Here is a 20,226-nt window from a genome sequence, read left to right as displayed (position 1 = left end):
TCTATAAGTAATGTATTTTTAGAATGTCATCACAATATACAAGAACCCAGACTATTCATTTAAACAGTGGCAGGATAAATTACATCTTTGAGATATTTTGTGGATTTAAGGCCCATAGTTATAGGAAGAAATTTAAACATAAGTGGAAAATTTTAAAATCAATACATAGAGATGTTGATACGGGCCCCCACTCCAAACTTTATAAAGGAGTTGTCTTTTTACAACTTCCTTTAGATTTCTATTACACAATTATATTTTCAATAAGTTTTGCTTCAATTAAAGTAGGAAACATTTAAATGAGAGCTCAGAAAAATACAATATAAGTCATGGAGAGGACTGTCAGTAAGGTGCTGAGGGCAGATACCTTATTGTTTGAGAATGGCATGGTTCATTATTTATACACTTCAAAACCTGCAATCCTTTGTTACCTGGAGATTTGTGAGGGAGACAGAGTGGTACTAATCTTTAGCGTCTCTAAAATCTGTATCCTCAGTAACTCCAAAAAGCAACTAGAAAACGGAGTTGAGTGATTTATCCAAGTCCACAGCCTTGAAACGCCACCCCTGAGAAAATTAAGTGATTGCACATCACTTTTCTCAGCACCAGGTCTAATCACATTTTTTCAGGTGCTATTCAAACCAAGCAGCTCTGTGCTGTTGGCTGCGTGTTACCACATTCTTGGGATTTGGACAGCTTGAAGGAACAATGGTCCTACCTAATAGAAAGCTTGATTCCAAAGCTGACCTCCACACAGCGTGCCAATTTAACAGACAAGAACAAGGATGTAGAAGACTAACGAATAAAAACAAACCAGGAAATATTGATTTCAACTGAGAAGCATGGTGTTTAATTTAAAAGGCAGCTCTTCAGAAAATCCTTTCTTCTGTTGTCAAACAAGCATTGGAGCTTGTCTATCTTTCCAATCATTCAATTAGAACAGGGACGAAGGAGTGATACAGTCTTGGCTTTCAAGCAAACATTAGGGCACAGGGTGGATGCAGGGTTGGGAGTCACCATTTTTTTCAGATTGCCAGCTTTAATTTCTACTGCCTGAAAAAAGGAGATATCCTTTCCTCCTTACATATCTAGCTATTTTCCTTCTTTTCTCTCATAAGCAAAACAGAGAGGTCTAAGTCCAACTAATAGCATAAAACGTAACATGAAGGTATCTTATATGGCTAAAGTTTTTCACTTTATAAAGTCAAATGACTTAGACTTGCACTTTGTTTTCTAAGTTAATATACTTACTTGGAATGCAAATGAAAGTGCAAATTGCAGTTGATAGATTCTGCCTGAAAGCACTAAATTTAAGAGTCTTCTAAGTGTAAAGGTTTGTATCTTTTATTTGTTTACCTGGTATCAAAAGATAATTGCAGTAAGTGATATCTTAGACCAATATCGGGTCTCAAAAGATAACTGCAGTAAGGAATATCTTTGACCAATTTTAATGAAAATAAAGTTTTCAAGTATGCATACGTGAGCTAAAGTGTAACACTCTAACACATTTAGCCATGTAGAGAGGGTAGGTCAAGGTCAAATAAGTAACTTCAAATTAAGATTTAAGCAAACGATTACTGAGCAACTCAAGTAATATCAAGAGTAAAAATTTACAAATTTTTAGCACATGACTGCTTACCATGGTGATGGGGAAATGAGGCATGTTGGTGTTCAGGTAACCATTTGTGATTTTACTTCTATCCTCCTGCATCTTAGGAGTATGTGAACGTATCAGGTAAATCCCTGCTACTTTCTAAGTACAGTAAATGTAAATATCCTGAGCTATGCTAGATCTATGAATAATTTTAGTGATAAGTGATTTTCCCTCAGGTGTATAGACACATTGTCTAAATAAATTCATCCATTTCTGTCACCCTGAAAGAGAAGTCCATGTACAAAATGCCATTGCTTGTAAAGTATAAGCCAGAAAGAATCATTTGTAATTCCAATGGATATTGCTTAAATAGAAAATTTTGTGCCACAAATTTAAAATTCCAGAATCAACCTCACACAGATCTCTTGTCACATGTAACTTTGAAGTCTTGTCAGCACAGCTACCTAATTTATATGAAGCACCCCGGAGTCAGTGTCTCTTTGTAGTGTTATTTGTCAAATAATTCAAGCACTGCTTTAAAGTATACGTGAGTTTCTAATCAAGAGTTTCTAATCAATCCCTGGGCCTTTAAATGATATGTGATGCGATGCATAATTTTTTCCTCTAAGTATGTGAAATTCTAAGTTATATTTGCCTTTGATATCTTTATTTTTCCTTATTTTAGAAGTACTGCAGGAAGGAATAAAGCTACTGCAAAGTAAACATTCGATATTCTGTTAAAGGAGAAAGGACCTAGCAAGAATTTGAGAGGGTGTGTGTATGTATGGATGGTTTGTGTCTATGTGTGTCTGTGGGTATATGGGCTCTTCTGTGAGAAACAAAAATGCAACTGGATCCTGGGGGGAATTTTTAATCAAAATAAAATACTACCAACTTAGCATTTCTTTGTTAATAACCTGAAGCCTCTTGTATATCCACATCAGGTTAGAAATTGGGGTTTCTTGTTACAGACACTCTCATTCCCTCATCTCAAGTGTTACGCTTCAAACCCTTACAAAAATTTCTGCCTGGATTCTGCAGTCTATGACCTCAAAATTATATTATTATTTAGGATCTTCTGGAAGCATATGGTACAGACCTCTACTATAAAACTGATTAACTATCTGAGATAACTGAATGACAAAAATCAGTCAAAAGTAGTACAAAGAATAAACTCAAAGCTATGTATATATGTTCAAGACAGAAAGAAATGGAAAAAGAAAATCAGAATGAAACATATGTATTTATCCATCTGTACATCCAGATATACATACATGCATATATATATATGTGTGTGTATATATATATATATATATATATATATATATATATATATACACCATGCATACGTCATATGCACACATTCACGCATACATGGGGAGGGGGGAGAGATTAAGTTAGCAGAGATGACTGCCTGAAGGCAGTTAATTGAAAAGCAGAAAAACTCAGATTTCTTGGGTAACACTTTCTCTGCTAACTTTATAACTTAATAATTCCCATTAACAATCCAAGGATGACAGCCAGGCTACCAAGAAAAAGAGGAAAATAGAGGTGAGTATCCATGCACCTCAAAGAAAAATTTAAAAACTAGTTAATGAGTCTAATTTTGTGAAGACAGCACTTCACTGCAACTGTTATGAGACAAGTCAACATAAGATCAGAGAAAGTTAAAATTCCATGAGTTCACAAAAACTGTCAAGAGCTCTATAACTTCCTGTCACTTATGAAGGCAAAGTACTCAATGGGAATATCCGAATATGGATGAAAAAATTTTTACTTAAGTGTGTAATATCTTAAAAGCTATCTTAGGATTGAAGCTGATAACCAGTAGGCACTACCAAGGTTCAAAGACTGTTAAATATTGAAATCACATCCGCTTAATCGCCCTGAGTGTATTTCTACCTGGGTTTCCTGCTTTCCCACCAACCAGCAACTCAAATGTTAGCACCAAGGGCCCTAAAGTCAATGTCCTTTCCTATTTGTCTGTGCTCTGTGCCAACCAAAGCCACCACGTGTTTTGTTTTGTCACCTGCCCCCCAGACTCAGGGCTTAGAAAGGTCAATTTTTGCCCCCTGTGGGCCTTCCTCTCCTGACCTTTCCAAGAAGGCCGAAGAAAGAAAAAGAGATGAGGCAGCTGGGCAGTAATGGGGAACACTCCAAACACCAGCCCAAATGTGCAGGCTCCAGCTACTCCACAGAATATCCCATAAGAGAAAAGAAGCTATGGGAGTCAGTAGGGATGGTGGTAATGGGTTGTGACCTGGGCCAAAGAGGCCCAGTGAGGATCCCCATTTAACTATCTTTGTTGAGGGGTATCTGAATGGCTTGGTCAGTTAAGCATCTGACTCTTGATTTCCACTCAGGTCATGATCTCAGGGTCATGAGATAGAGACCTGCGTAGGGCTCTGCACTGGGTGTGAAGCTTGCTTAAAATTCTCTCTTTGCCTCTACCCTGCCAAGCCTCTCACCCCCGATCTCTGTCTCTCTCTCTCTCTCAAAAAAAAAAAAAAAAATCTCTGTTGAATTTCAGTACCATTTAATAGTACACCTTTCTTGAAATACAAATAAGCCCGCATGTCTGGAACATTAACAATATTAATATTATTTTTATTAATAAATATAAAGAGCTATCTGTTACAGTGTCTTCAATATGTGCTGAAAATACTATAAACACACACACTGGTATAATTTGAACACTAAAGTTATCATCATCGTTTTAATCAGTTAGATGAAGGAAAACTTCACAGGAGACATAGGGTTTATTTAAATATTGAATGGTAAAGGTAGGGATTCAACCCCAACAACCTGAGAATAGAGGCCAATTTCTATGCGAGCTGTTCTCACATGGCCCACAGGGCTCAGGGGGACTTAGATAGGATAGAGAGCCCGTGACCTTTCCCAAACTCAAATTTGGGAAACCCTAGGTCAAGCTTATCTCACTTTTTTTAATGTAGGCCTCTTTGGGTATTTTTAAAGTATGTTATCAAAATTATATGTATTATGATTGTAAATCAAGTAATTCAAAGAGATTGTGCTTAAAATAATCTTCATAAAATCTTTCCCTGCTCTCAGCCTCGCTTTTACCTTTGATTTCTGCTTTTGTTTCTTAATTTCAGTTGGTGATTGACTTTTTAGCTCTAATACTAGACTAATGACTTTAACAACTTCTAAATAGTATCTGGATGGCACTCTCCCTTTTTAAATTTATTTTTATTTTTTAATTTTTTAAAGATTTTATTTATTTGAGAGAGAGTATGAGCCCAAGCATGGGGGAGGAGCAGAGGGAAAGGGAGAAGCAGACTCCCTGCTGAGCAGGGAGCACAATGTGGGGGGCCAATTCCAGGACCCCGGGATCATGACCTGAGCCAAAGGCAGATGCTTAACCACCTGAGCCACCCAGGTGCTCCGGGATAGCACTACATCTTGATATATATACTTTTGAGAATAATTACAAGCCAAAGAAAATAATTTCGTTTACTTATCACTTTTCCCCTACTTCATTCTATAGTTGATATTTACATTTGGTTCTTCTTTTGCCTAACTTCTACTTCTAAATGATACCTCTGAATTGTATTTGTCTATCACCTTGAGTTAGCTTTTCTCACGGTCTGCACCCCACTTTTTCTTCCGCTATGCTGACCCACTTTCCTCCACCTATCCCACTCCGGCCTAGGACACACAGCTTTACTTTTACATCACTAAGTCCAGTGTTTACATTGTCTTCTGCCAACACAACCAGCTGCCTTCTATTTGAAGACTCCTGGAAAATCTAATGGTGTGAGATCATGTTATTATGTGAACTCAACGTTCGGCATGGGGATCATACATCTTATAATGTAGCTCCTGTTCAGTTGCATATTCTTTCAAGAAGTAAACAATGTTCCAAGACCTCAAACTACAGTACCTGTAACTTTCAGCTTTTCAGCCCCAATGGTAATCTCATCTTCATCTGCAGAGAACAGCACCCTGCCATCTTCACTCGCTCTCACTTCAAATCTTTTACACTGAGCTTCCACAGCATCAGCTCCTATGGTCAGAGGAAAGGTTTAAAAATGAAACTGGTATGCAGGAAACCATTAACATGTAATTTTTTTTTTAGACAAAGAGAAGAAATGCATATATTATTTAGTTATTTTACCTCTGCAGTATGTTTTACACCTGAATTAATACTTCTAAATTCTTATCCTTTCCAGTAGGCTGTCTAATTTGGTAGAGTTTGCTGAGCTAGGATGGTTGGGCATACATCTGACTTCTAAATGCTTGACATAGTCCTAACAAGGTTTGTAGGTTTAGCTAATTAAAAACAACAATAACAGAAACAAAACAAAACAAACAAAACAAAACAAAAAAAGCTTTTGCATATACACAAGGAGAGATGGCATCTGCTTTGTTCTTGGTTATTGCCTGAAAACTTGGCTTTATATCTAGCACATGCTAGATGCTCAATAAATATTTCTGGTCAGAATACTTGTGGTCAGAATGACTCCCATTTACTTTCTGTAAGCAGACAATAGTCCCCACACTTGCTACATCACACTTGTAAAGCATTACTCAGTTGTGAACCTTTAGCTACACTACATTTCATACATGCTAATATTGAAATTTGTTCACCCTTTACTATCACTGAATGCGAATGCATTTTACAGTCGATCTTGTAAAAAAATATATATATATATGTATGTTTTTAGTGCTCCCCAATGTATCTTCTCATCAATAACTTTCTTGATTTATTTAAAATATAGTATTAAATATACTTACACCATGGAATTGAAAATCTGTTTCTGATTTATTGGACAATTTTGCATATTAATGCATCTACAAATCACAAAGGCAGCTCCCATATTTGGAAAACATGATTAATTTGTGAGTTTGAAAGTCTTCAACAAAAAGATCAAACTGGCCAGAGGGTGAGGAATTGCTATTTCCATAACATCAGTTTATTTCATTTGTCATAACACATTTGGCATATGCTACATCTTCCCCTCCGGTTACGATTTGGAGCATTTCTCCTCTGCTCTCTCCAACAAAAACCCTTATCGGATACAGTCCCGCCCAGTCAGGGACCTAGGCACATCACACTTGTGTGTGTACCTCTTTTCATTTACTTTACATATGCTACGGACTGAATGTTTGTGCTTGCCAAAAATTCTTATGTTGAAATCCAAGCCCACCACGTGGTTGTATTAGGAAAGGCGGTCTTTGGGGAGGTGATTAGGTCCTGAGGGTGGAGCCCTCACGAATGGGATTAGTGACCTTATAAAGTCTGCCTTTTTCCTCTCTGCAATCTGCCAAGTGAGGACCTAGTGAGAAGCCGGCTATGTACAGACCGGGAGGTGGCCTCTCGTCAGACGCTGGGTATGCTAGCGCCTTGCTGTTGGAATTCCCAGCATGCAGAGCTGTGAGAAATCAAGTTCTGTTGTTTAAACCACCCAGTCTATGGTATTTTATTATAGCAGCCCAATCAGACTGAGACAATATACTACCATTATTTTTTAGATATATGTCCGTCAGGAATTCAAAACATGAGATCACTTTGTAGTCCAAAATTTCCTCCAAATTTAAAATTGGGTCTGATTTCTAGGGCTACTTAGGGTAAGACGTTAGATAGGTGAAGGAATACCAGACATAAACTTCCTGTCCCTTTCCTCGGCCCTCAACCCCACCCCTGCCCTGCTCCCAGTCCCAGCCCATGGCTTTAGTATTGTACACCTCCCCACCATCAGAGCTTCTGAGGGGCACTTAACAAGAGGAAAATATTAATTCCAAACCCTGATAACATGTGGGATAATTTCTCTGAAAACAGGATGTATATTTTTCTTATGATATAAGAAACTACGTGTTTTCAGGTCCATATAGAAAATTTTAAAACTACGACAATGCTAAGTCAGATAAAACTGATGTTAACCTTTGCAGGCTGTCAAGATCAAAACAGCATGAATTGTACTTTAACATCTGTTATATATTTTCTTTAAGCAAAGCACTTTTCTTATGAAATTTAATGACAATATTGGAGAAACCATGGAAGACCTATTGTTCTTGGTGACAGTCATTGCCTTTGATCTGGCAAACATTATTTCATCAGACTGTATCAGTTGAGTACATCTTCTGCTAATCATGATCTAACCTTCCTGTATTGTGCTTTTAATCTTTAAACCATAGTAACCCAACTGGGTGATGTTCAAAAAACTGTGCTTGGGGCTGGTGTGTTTATAAATGTGACTTCTAAGTGTGGAGGCCTCTGTGTCTCCATCTTCTAGGCACTCAGACATAACATTAAATCTGAACTGCCTGAAAGATATTCTAGATACTATACATATACAACCTTAACTTGTACATCACATTGCTATCTTCAAATATACTTACTTATTGGGTGAACTGATCCACAAAATATATCAGTGACTTTAATGACCCTGAAGTGCATTAGATCACTATATGCATATGATATATGTAATATAAAATATATACACACACGCTGCATATGGTCATACATTTATAAGACTCTTTTTGGCATAACATTTAATGTCATTATATGGAAGGTACTTTATTAACATAAACATGCTATATTGTGTGTCACATAAACAAGTAGAACATAAGCAGGGTACCTGGATATGTTGAAATCTTAATTGAAATCTTTATTCATTAAATTTAAATAAGCAAGTAAGAAAATATATGCACACCTGGAATTAAAAAAAATGCATCCAGGCCATAAATAAACGCATGGGCAAACATTCAATTAAAAATAGATACATAAATTAATACTGCAGACTACACTTTATTCAACATATTAGTAAAATTTCAGAAGGCAAAACTGCAAGCAATTAGCAATATATTGACAATAAATATTTTAAATCAGAAAATAATTTTGAATATATTGTGCTTCTGTACATTGCTTTTCTGCAAATAGCAAAGAGTAAATGCATGTAATTAGACACATATTGCATTATTGTGAATATGTTTAAAGTTAATGCATTAGGCTACATGAAATTGAATTTATTACATTATAACATGTTTTGTGTTGTCTTATTCTGTTTTTCATGTTTCTATCTTCACAACTCAGCATCCAGTTGTTCAGAGGGGAGCAAACACTTAGTTCCATTTTTTCTCAACCAGCAATGCTTCCAAAGTTTCAGGAAAGCAATATGCCTAATGACTCTGGATAAGAAGCTCTGATTCCTTAGCAAATAGATCGTGGGGAATAGGGCTATCTGGACAGTTCTATATTTTACTAGTCATCTTAATTTTTTTTAATTTTAAGATTTTATTTATTTGAGAGAGAGAGTGAGAGAGAGAGTACAAGCAGGGGTGGGGTAGAGGGAGAGAAGCAGACTCCCACTGAGCAGGGAGCCTGAAGACTCAAGACTCCATCTCTGGACCCTGAGATCATGACCTGAGCCAAAGGCAGCCACTTAACTGACTGAGCCACCTAGGTGCCCTTTTACTGGTCATCTTAAACACTAACTTGCTAACAAAAGTCTCAACACTAAAGGCTTACTTAAGAATACCTGAAGAAGTTTATGTTAGCAACTTCAAAATCAAACAAAGAGCAGTCAGGGATAAAATAAGTAAAGAGCATTGGCAGGAAAAAGATAGAAAACATGTAAGCAAAATCAGTTTCCACAAAAGCATTGAAGTATGCAATATGTATATCCAAATATTTTCTCTAGTTTAACATTTTGTGTATATTCTTTAAAAGCAAACAAACAAAGCAACAACCAAGCTAATTTTTCTTTTTCTCTTCAGAGATGGCTCCATTGCCTTTTTGGAACATTCACATTTCTTACAGTCATATTCAGTAGCCAAAGGCATATTTGCTGACAAATAGAGAGGCTCCAGTAATTTATCTACCATCTTTGCATTTTCTACATTAAATCAGTCAAACACATGAATTGGAAAATTTTCTTCAATAAAAATCTCCACAGGGGCTCAAACAATATATTTCCATGGGGCCTCTTGGTACTATTTAGTCCTAATTTAAAGAAAACAAGGCAAAGATCAAAATGGGTATGTCTAATTATCTCTGGTGTGTTTTCCTCAAGCATATCATGATGGATCTTTCTTCCTACATAACTCTGATTTTACATGTTGTCAATATTTTCAAGGTCTTGAAGAGTATTATTAAAAGATTAGAAATTCCCACAAGAAAAACAAAAACAAGAGTCAATACAGTCAAATACAGTCAACTAAATTCAGAGTTCTGAAATTCCTGTTTTAGAATTATCATGGGCCCCCTAAAAACAAAACCAAAGAAGCTGAAACAAAACAAAAGAAGCTGCTTTCATGAAATATAAATATAAATAAGCATTGTACTTTATTTTATTTTACATTATGCATGTCGTTAAAAACTCTCATTTGGGGGGTGCCTGGGTGGCTCAGTCATTAAGAGTCTGCCTTCGGCTCAGGTCATGATCCCAGGGTCCTGGGATCAAGCCCTACATTGGGCTCCCTATTCTGCAGGAGGCCTGCTTCTCCCTCTCCCACTCCCCCTGCTTGTGTTCTCTCTCTTGCTGTGTCTCTCTGTCAAATAAATAGATAAAAAATCTTTAAAAAGAAAAAAAAAAACCTCTCATTTGGAAAGTATACTCTTAGTGTACTTAGGGAGAGGAGAAGCAGAATGAGGGAAAGGTTACAGGGGCTGTGCTGGGGGGCTTATCTTGGAACAAGGACTCCTGAGCCTTTGGCAGTTGCAATCTACACTGGATCCTGTCAGAGATTAGCATACCTTGCCTCCTGCAACCTACCCCCCCAACCTCAGGAACTGATTTCTGTTTCAGAATTGGATGAGTAACCATTCTGTCTCCAGCAAATAAGGTAGCTCTAGGAACTCTGAGGTTACATTCACCTTTAGATCCCTACCTGGGCCTTCCTACCATCCTGTGTCTAGACCAGTGCCTTGTCCACAGTAATTCCTCAATAAAAGTTTATTTTTACAAAATAAATGAGCAAAGGAGAGAAAAAAAAGAGAGAGAGAAAAGGAGGCAAACCAAGAAACAGACTCTTACTATAGAGAACAAACTGATGGTTACCAAAGGAGAGGTGGATGGGGTGATGAGTAAAATAGGTGATTATCGGGATTAAGGAGTGCACTTGTGATGAGCACAGGGTGTTGTATGGAAGTGCTGAATCCCTATATTGTACACCTGAAACTACTATTGCACAGTATGTTAACTACCTGGAATTTCCACCATTTGTACTTTTATGCCTTGTTTATCACTCCCTTGCCCATCATTACCATAGCTATGACTGCATACTGTTGCTCTCCATCTTCCTTTCTTAAAAAGTTATGAAAAGATTATACATACAACAATTGTGTACATGATGTTACCCACCGCCTAACTGAAGAAACAGTTATTATTACCAACACAAGCCTTCAGCATAATCTCTTCTTAATCACATGCCCCTTCATCCTTGGGGAGCTCTGCACGTCAGCATTATTCTGAAATGAGTTTTTATCACTCCCGTCTTGTAACTTTATTATTTATGTACGTATCCTTAAAACATTTTCCTTAGTGGAAGGAGAATGAGAAGAACATAGAGCCACACCTAAAACTGTTGCTTAAATGGCTGGATCCAGTCAGAGACAAACTCATGTAGCCCTGGACTTGCTTATTATATAAATCAATAAATTACTCATCCACCCCATTGAGGGCGAGGAGGACATAAATTCTGAATTGAGTTTCTTTTTGCATTGTTTTCACTCTTTCTGTATTTTCTTCTTTGTTTCCAAGCAAAACTAGCCTTAATGGTATAATCTTTTATACTTGTATTTTTTGGTCTTTTTGGTGATTCATAATGATATAATAATATTATTTATTAATTAATTAATCATGATCATTAACTGGTATGACTACCTAGCCAGCCATTTCATAAATTATTATGGTATTTTCTCCTGGGCCTGGCCTCTATGAATTTTGACAGGATCAAGTAAAATATGTCCCTTTATCCCACTTTTGTTGACTATGTTGTCTAAGAGAAGTGAAACCTTTGACTTGTTATTTTGTTTAAAGGGACCAGTCGAACAGCATATACATAAAATATTCTGGTTTTTGTATAGTATGCAAACACAAAATTACAGCATTTCAAAACTATGGATGGCACAAAGTTGGTGAGTGAAATATTATTCTCTAAAAAATTTTTATGTATCATAATCATTTTCTTTTAATTTATAAAGGAAAAATAGAAACAAAAAAATGCATGTTGCATGTGGTGAAAAAAATACTATCTGATAGAATTATTCTCTATGAGTGGAATCAGTGAATACTTAAGTAATGAGAAGAGACTCCTTACAACTACATTTTCAGTAAGTTGCTTTTATAAGAGAGAAGAAAACAAATTCTCTGGAAATGTTCTCTGGAAATGTCTTATTGCCTAATTTTTCAGTAGACATTAATATGTCTAAAATGATGCAATATAATTTATGGAAGAACATGAGAGTTGAAAAGCCATTTCTTGATAATACTGAACTAAAAATTTTCCATTGCGGCCTATTGCTTTTTATTTTAACATACGTTCCATAACAACAATAACTAACTTCTCAGAATTTTTCCCTCTTTCTTGTCAGCTTGCCCTGGTCTTCTGCTACGTTTTGACACATCAATTACTAGCTCATGGAATGCCTTAATACTTTTAGTTTTTTTCCTTTTTAACATGCATTTTCTTTCAAATAACGATTAACATGTGTATCCATGTTACACATCAACACAAGCATAACAAAAATGAGTTGGTACAAATAGTTTTCTAATATATTTCTATGCAAATTCCCCCTAACTTATATTCAATATAACTTTTTTAGTTGTGGCAGTATAATTTTGCAGATGTATTCAACTAATAATATAATCTCATGGTACCAATTAAGTATAAATTTCTTGCCAAATTTCAGGATTATTTTTCTCTGTTTTCAAAAACATCCAACTTTGACGATTAATTTATCACCTAAATATCATAGTGAAAGTCACCTAACAGTATATGTATTTACTTTTGTAATGTAAGGGAATGTACACAGAAACCACTCCAGACAGAGAACCGGATTCTTGAAAATGTCATGGAAAAGTAACCACCTTCTCTACAGAGTAGCTTTAGCATATTTATTTATACTATCTGCTAAAGCTTTTTTTTTAAAAAAAAGATTTATTTGTTAATTTATGAGAGAGAGAGAAAGAGAGCATGAGGGGGGGGGAAGGAGTAGCGCTAGAGAGAGAAGCAGACTCCCCAATTGAGCAGGGAGCCCTATGCAGGGCTTCATCCCAGGACCCGGAGATCATGACCGAAGCCGAAGGCAGACGCTTAACCAACTGAGCCACAAGGTGCCCCACCTGCTAATACTATTTAGTAAGAATATTTGAGGTATGCTTATTGCTACTTAGTTTTTACATAAGAATTGTTTCATATTCCTCTTAATATTCGGTAGATTGTCTCCGAATTTCCTTTAGAGGGAACATGTTTCTAATGTTATAAATCAATTTACTGAGCACTACATAAGAATAAACTTCAAGATAAACAATTTAAGAAATCCTAGTATAAAATACAGTTTTTATTATAATCTGATCATTTTAAATATTGTTAGGCAACTGTGTATTTGTATTATTATTGATTTGTTATAGCTAATGCATACTTTTATGATTACATGGAATTCTTAGAATTGCTTGCATTGAAAAGCATTATTTCTGATTCCCAAAGAAGCATCAGACTTGGGTTTCTGGAAAAATGATCAAATGAGGTACTTGGGTAAAGATCTTCTATCAGAAAGAAAGATCTAGTTTATAATCCCAAAAAACAATCCCTCAAATTAGAGTGCCTTAGCCCAGCAAAGGTCTGTTTCTTGTTCATGCTCATTTCCAGCAAGCTTCAGTAGGATGCTGTAATAACAGTAGTCACGGGGGGACCAAATGACAAAGACTCCATCTCAACACTTGCCTTCAAAACTATGGCAACAAGAGAAAAGGATATGGCAAACTTAGCACTATCTTTTAACTTGCATTTAGAAGTAACACATCATTTTATTTTATTGACCAATGAAGGTGATATCAGCAAGTCTCTTCCCAAATAAGTAAGAATTTATAATATCTAACCTGATGTTCACCTCTAAATACAAAATTGATAGAGAACAATAAAATATTTATTAGTTTGTCAGGGCTGCTGAGGCACCACACATGTGGGTAGCTTGAAAAACAGAAGCTTATTGCTATACAGTTCTGGAGGCTAGGAGTCTGAAATCAAGGTGTTGGCAGAGTTGCTTCCTCCTGAGGCTCTGAGGGAAGAATCTGTTCTAGGTCTCTCTCCCTGGTTCGTAGAGGGCTATCTTCTCCATGTATTTCATCTCCCCTCTATATATATCTTTGTGCCCAAATTTCTCCCTTTTAAAAGAACACCAATCATAGGGGCGCCTGGGTGGCTCAGTCAGTTAAGCATCTGCCTTCAGCTCAGGTCATGATCCCCGGGTCCTGGGATTGAGCCCCGCATCGGGCTCCTTGCTCAGATGGGAGCCTGCTTCCCCCCTCTCCCACTCCCCCTGCTTGTGTTCCGTCTCTCGCTGTGTCTTTCTCTGTCAAATAAATAAATAAAATCTTAAAAAAAAAAAAAAGAATACCAATCATATTTGATGGTCCACCCTAATGACCTCATTTTAACTTGATTATCTTTATCTCCAAATAAGACCTTATCTTCAAATAAGATCACATTCTGAGGTACTAGGGGTTAGGACTTTATATATGAATTTGGGGGGGCATAATTCAACACACAAAATATATCTTCAATGTTATGTGGGAAAAAGAAAAAAAATAACAAAAATAAAAATGCCAGCCTAGGACTGTAAGTCTAACAAAATTATTATCCAAGATTGAAGGCCAAAAGATATTTTCAGACTAACAAAAACTGGGAGAACTAATCACCAACAAATTCATTTTAAGAAAATTACAAAGGACTATTTTCAAGAAAAAGGACACAGTCACAGATCAAATATTAGAGATATAGGAAAATTAAGATTTGAGAAAACACACTTTCCTGGGTTTTCTTCTAGCCTCACTAGTCATACCTTTTCAGTCTACATCTCTGCTTTCCCCTTTTCTTCCTATTCTCTAAATATTTACATGCTCCAGAGGTCAGACTAACTACTCTTAAAGTGTATTATTTTGTGAAATGTCTCCAGAACAAAACAAAAATAAAAGAATTGAGAAAAATCCTTTGCTATTTATATCCATTCACCTACAGGTTCTCATACAGGATCATGGCATTAAGTAAAGTATACGTGTTCAAATCCAAAATCTGTAACATGTACACTAATATTTACCTTGAGATCCATATTTATGTATCTGTTTATAAATGTCAGAAAGGCATTGTTTATCTCAATTACTCTTGATTATCACACACTTGCTAATTTATTTTTTTCCTCAGTAATCCCTTTTTCAGTGAAGAGGGCCACAATTCACCCCAACAGTTTAACCCTCAACTTCAGGTTTATTTCAGGTTCCACTTCTGGAATGACAATGTCAGGAGCTTGGTAGACCTGGTCTCCAGAAAAACTGCTGAAAGATATTTTATAAACAATTTGAATTCTCAGTAAATAGTTCTAAGGATATACAGCAAATGAAGAAATATTTATTCAAGAAAAGCTATTAAGACTCAGTAGAAACAGAGAATCTATATCATTTGGATCATGAATCACTTACTTTACCCCACTCCCGGCTCAATATGATGGAAATTCCTCTCTGTGTAGATATAGCCAAGAACACAAGGCTCCTTCTTAATCTACCTCCCAGTGGAGAATTAAGGTATTTTCCCAGGAGGGAGAGGGTGTCAGTATTTCCCATCCTATGCTCTAGATAACTGTTGCAGAGGACAGGTCCCTAATAAGTTCAACTGAGAGGTGAGGGCTCACTTCTTCCACTTAAACTCCACTCACAGGATGGAAGCTCTACCTTAAGCATGATGTAGTGAGAATACAGGGGCCCAAATCACCCTCTTTATAGCTCTTTCACAGGATGGAGTTTCCATGTGAGGATATGCAAGTCCTAGAGGCTACATCCAATCCCCAGCTTTGCCAAATGCCTGGCTACTAAGCAGGAGTGCCACTCAGAAAGAAACTTGCCACCATCCCTTCTTCTAGTTGTAGTTCAGAGATTTTGCCCAAGAAGAGAAATGGGCTATAGATCAGAGAACTGAAGCTTTTTCCAAAGAAGATTTTCTTTGCATAAGAGTTGGAGAAAGTTCAAACCTAAGGATGCTCTCAAAAACAATGCAGCTGTGGTAAAAAGTAATTAAGAGGAGACCAAAGGCTGTAGCAGCTAAACTATAGTCCTTGAAACAATTTATGCTCCAGGACAATATATAAAACAATATAGCAATCAACCAGAAATTAGTGTAGCTTATCAGCAGGGTGTGATCAGGGAAAGAGGCCAACATTGCACTGGCTAAGATGACAGTTATCCCTGATAACTGTGTGAATGCTCAAGGCTACACCCTCTCAGGAACTTCATAAGCTTTAAACTGAGGGGGGGGGGTGGGGACAGAGAGTAGGAATAGACTGATAGAATAATCCAGTCAGTTACCAAAGAAATAAGCAAGCAAATAATGATAACAAGTCCTGAGGGTGATGGTGGAGGACCAGCACCCAGACTTGCTACAATATATTACCTAAACTTTCCAATTTTCCACAAAACAATATGACATGCAAAGAAAGAGGGAAGTTCTGACCCATAGATAATAAATATCAGGCAATCAAAACTGCTTGCGAAAATGATCACATGTCACATTTAACAGAAGAGGGATTCAAATGGCTACTTAAAGTAACCAGTATATACACATTCAAATAACTACGGAAAACTGTATTTAAAGAATTAAATGAAAGTATAATAAGATATTTCATCAAATTGAGAATATCAATACAGATAGAGAAGTTGTAAAAGAAGCAAAGGAAAATTCTGAAGCTTAGAAGTACAATAACTGAATAAAAAATTCACTCCACAGTAGATTTGAACCAGCAGAAGAAAGAATTAGCAATTTTATTTATTTATTTTTTTAAAAGATTTTATTTATTTATTTGACAGAGAGAGATAGAGCGAGAGCAGGAACACAAGCAGGGGGAGTGGGAGAGGGAGAAGCAGGCTTCCCCGCGGAGCAGGGAGCCCGATGCGGGGCTCGATCCCAGGACCCTGGGATCACGACCTGAGCCGAAGGCAGACGCTTAACGACTGAGCCACCCAGGCGCCCCAGAATTAGCAATTTTTAAGAGAAATAAAACCTATAAAATCTAAGAACAGTGGGGAAAAAGAATGAAGAAAAATGAACGGAGCCTCAGAGAGAAATGTGGGACATCACTAAACACAGGAAGATGTGTAATAGAAATGTTAGAAGTAGATGAATAAGAGAAAAGGACAGAACACATACCTTAAGAAAAGAAATACCTGCAAACTTCCTAAAATGTTTTGAAAAACAATAACCTATAAATCCAGGAAGCTTAATGAACTCCAAACAGGATAAATAGAAAGAGATCCACATATAGATACACTGCAGTAGATATGACGACAGCCAAAGGCAACTAGAAGTCTTAAGAACAGCAAGAGAAAAATGACACAGGAGTTACAAGGAAGCTGGTAAGGTTACCAGTTGACTTCTCTGCAACAACAGAGAGCCTTTCTTACTCATGCCTCTACTTTGGCTCTTGTTGCCCGGCCTCCCAAGTGTATATCCTCCACATGTAAGTCAGTCACATCTTCAAAAGTGAAAATCAGACCATGTGATTCATCGGCTCAAATCCCCTCAAGAGCTCCACATGATATTCAGAAGGCATCCTATCTTTTCGCCTCTCAGGACTTTTAAATTTCTGCTTTCTTCACAGTGGTCCTTCTGCCATTTCTTAAACACACTGATTTTATTAAACACACGTGTTTTTACACTTTTCCTTTCTTCTGCCTGCCCTGCTCTATTTAGCCAGACCATGGTGTGTTTTGCCCATGACTGTATTTGGTTTCCTAAGAGTTATTCCCTCAAGTAGCTCATCCTTGACCCCTAAGTGGCCACCATTCCCTCTCTTCCTTCTCTGTCTTGTCTACAGAAACTCACCACACCCTTCACATTATTGGAAGACTTACCCCCCTATTTTTTCTAAAATAATCCTGTTCCTACCTTCATTTTCTTTCACTTGAACCTACTTTATTTTTCCTCTTATCACTTTTGGTTGCTTGTTTATTTTCTGAAAACCTCACTATAATATAAACTACCTTTGTTTAAGGATTGATATTTATCTGGTTCATCTGACGCTTCAGTAATTAAGCAGTTTCTCACCTATTAGAGATGTTCAAGAAGTATTTCTGGCATAGACAATTTGAGTATTGATTTAATAACCTTATTTAATTTTTACCTCAATAAACATTTCAAGAACTAAAATCTAGTTCCTTTATCATCTAAATAAATGCCTCATAGTCTGCTTCAATCTATTTTTTTCTTATTTTTTTGTAATAAGATTGCACCTTTAGCTTTTGGCTTCTTTCATGGTCTATTTCAATTCCTGTCTTTCCTCCCCTCCTATGTAAACATGCTATGTGACCTGCCTTACCTGATAATATGAAATACTTAATATAGATTTATGGCATACATATTGATATGAGGATATTTCAAGTTCCTTACAAATACATAAGCATTGATTATGCAACTACTATATGCTCACATTTGTTTGGGAGCCATCTTAAGTGCAGTTTGATAAACAACTGCACACTCTAAAGAAAAAAAAAACACAAAAATTAACCTACATGCTTCTTCCACAAATAAAAAAGACAGCTTCTTGAATTATGAGTTTTCTACTAATTTTAGGAGTAATGTAAGAACGTAAGAAGAATGCTCTTATTACACCTTTTAAATTGCTCTATTTTCAGAAGGAATGCTCTGATTTTGTTACCTAATGTTTTCCAGTGACTGAATATTAAATGTGGGGGTTTGGGTACATTTACATAAAATATAAGGTTTTATCCATTAATATAATTACTTTTATGGTCTACGAGAAAATGTGCAGTGAGGAGGGGTTTTAAACTTAATGAAGAAACTATTCATAAAAGTGTAGACATGGCTCAGGGGCATTCTTAAATCCCCTCTTCACTATGCCGTTTTTTTCTTCCAAATCTCTTTCTGATACAGAAACCCAAAGAAAAGGGTAAAGAAATTAAAAGGATTTCTTTCCACATAGGAATGACAAAATCAAAGTTAATAAATAAAGATTGAGTCCTTAAATTAATACATAACATTTCAATTAAATATCTCTTTCAGAAATAGCACCTGTCCAACCCACTGTTATCTTCTGGTTTATAAAATGACTGCCTAATTAGTTGTTTCAAAAAGGTAACAGGACTTTCAGATAAATAAAATAAATAACATTTCTCTAAGATCTACTTTTTCCCTACATTCATCTTTTTTTTTTAAGATTTTATTTATTTATTTGACAGAGACAGAGAGAGGGAGAGTGAGCACAATCAGGGGAAGCTGCAGAGGGAGAGGGAGAAGCAGGCTCCCCACTGAGCAGAGAGCACAACGTGGGGCTCGATCCCAGGACCCTGGGATCAGGACCCGAGCCAAAGGAAGACACTTAACTGAATGAGCCACGCAGGCGCTCCTACATTCATCTTTCTAACAACATCCTTACTTTCTCTAGTCTCTCAAAGTTTTCTTGATGTCCTTAAGTTTTCCCGATATCCTGAATTTTTAAAAACTATTCAAGAAGAAATGTCAATAGCTAAAATGCCTCTCCCCCAAGCTAATGTTTGTATATGTTGGTCATATTTGGGGTGAGGATATGATGAATTTATTTAATTAAATGTTTGAGGAAACTTCTGGCAATATTGTGTTTCAGTAGACGGCACTTGAATTTGTTAAAAGTAAATTGCAGAATGGATTCCTAAGTTTCTTATTTCCTGATTATCTATTCCTTTTTTGGATTTAGGCATGGCTATGTTATCTCTTCATGGCCCATCTCTCCATTTCAGAATAGGTATTTAAATCAGTGTGTTTTACAGAGTCATCTAAAGTAACTTCCTACATTATTATCATCCAATTGAAACTTCTATTTTCCACACATTGTCCTTTATTATTGATTAATGTTTTTTTAAATTCTAAGGTATTTTCTGAGTAAAAGCAATGCTTGTCATCAGATTATCCAGCTAAATATGAAAGAAAAAAGTATCGTAGTGAAACATGCAGCACACTTTAAATACTAGTCTAATATTCCCTCACCAATATATCTCCACCTGCCTTTCCCCGAAACCAGCTGTTTGGTGCTCAGAGTATATAAATAATTTGATGATGATATTAAGTGAAATATAATTATAATACCTGAAATATAGCACCTGGTAAGTAAATTCTTTTATTATCACTCATTTATTGCAGGTATTAAATGAAGAGATCTAAGAGTTGAAAGTATATTTCCAAAAAGTTCCTTCTGGATATTCGTGTATATCAGAATACCGGTTAGGCTGATTCTCGTTCCCATATATGTTTGGTATGTGCTCAGAATGGACACATGATGGTGTCAGGGATCCAGGTCTCTCCTACTCTGTTGCTCTGCCACTTTCAGACTACAGCTTCCATCTTGGAGACCAACACAGGTGCTTGGGTTGCTTTAATGTGTCTCATTCCAGAGAGAGGAAAGGCAAATGGAG

General features: G+C 36.5%; 1 protein-coding gene across 1 annotated transcript in view; it reads right to left on the bottom strand.

Annotated features, from left to right (window-relative positions):
• Positions 1–20,226, bottom strand: part of SGCZ (sarcoglycan zeta) — a 477,798-nt gene that overhangs the window by 52,314 nt on the left and 405,258 nt on the right. The window contains exon 4 of the mRNA XM_025886299.2: positions 5,496–5,618. Within this exon, the coding sequence (XP_025742084.1) occupies positions 5,496–5,618 (123 nt within the window). The remainder of the gene's footprint in view (positions 1–5,495; positions 5,619–20,226) is intronic.

This window comes from Callorhinus ursinus, unplaced genomic scaffold, assembly GCF_003265705.2.
Source record: "Callorhinus ursinus isolate GAN/ISIS: 27379988/994484 unplaced genomic scaffold, GSC_fseal_2.0 scaffold17, whole genome shotgun sequence".
Classification (NCBI taxonomy): Eukaryota; Metazoa; Chordata; class Mammalia; order Carnivora; family Otariidae; genus Callorhinus; species Callorhinus ursinus.
This window is presented reverse-complemented; position numbering and strand designations above follow the sequence as displayed.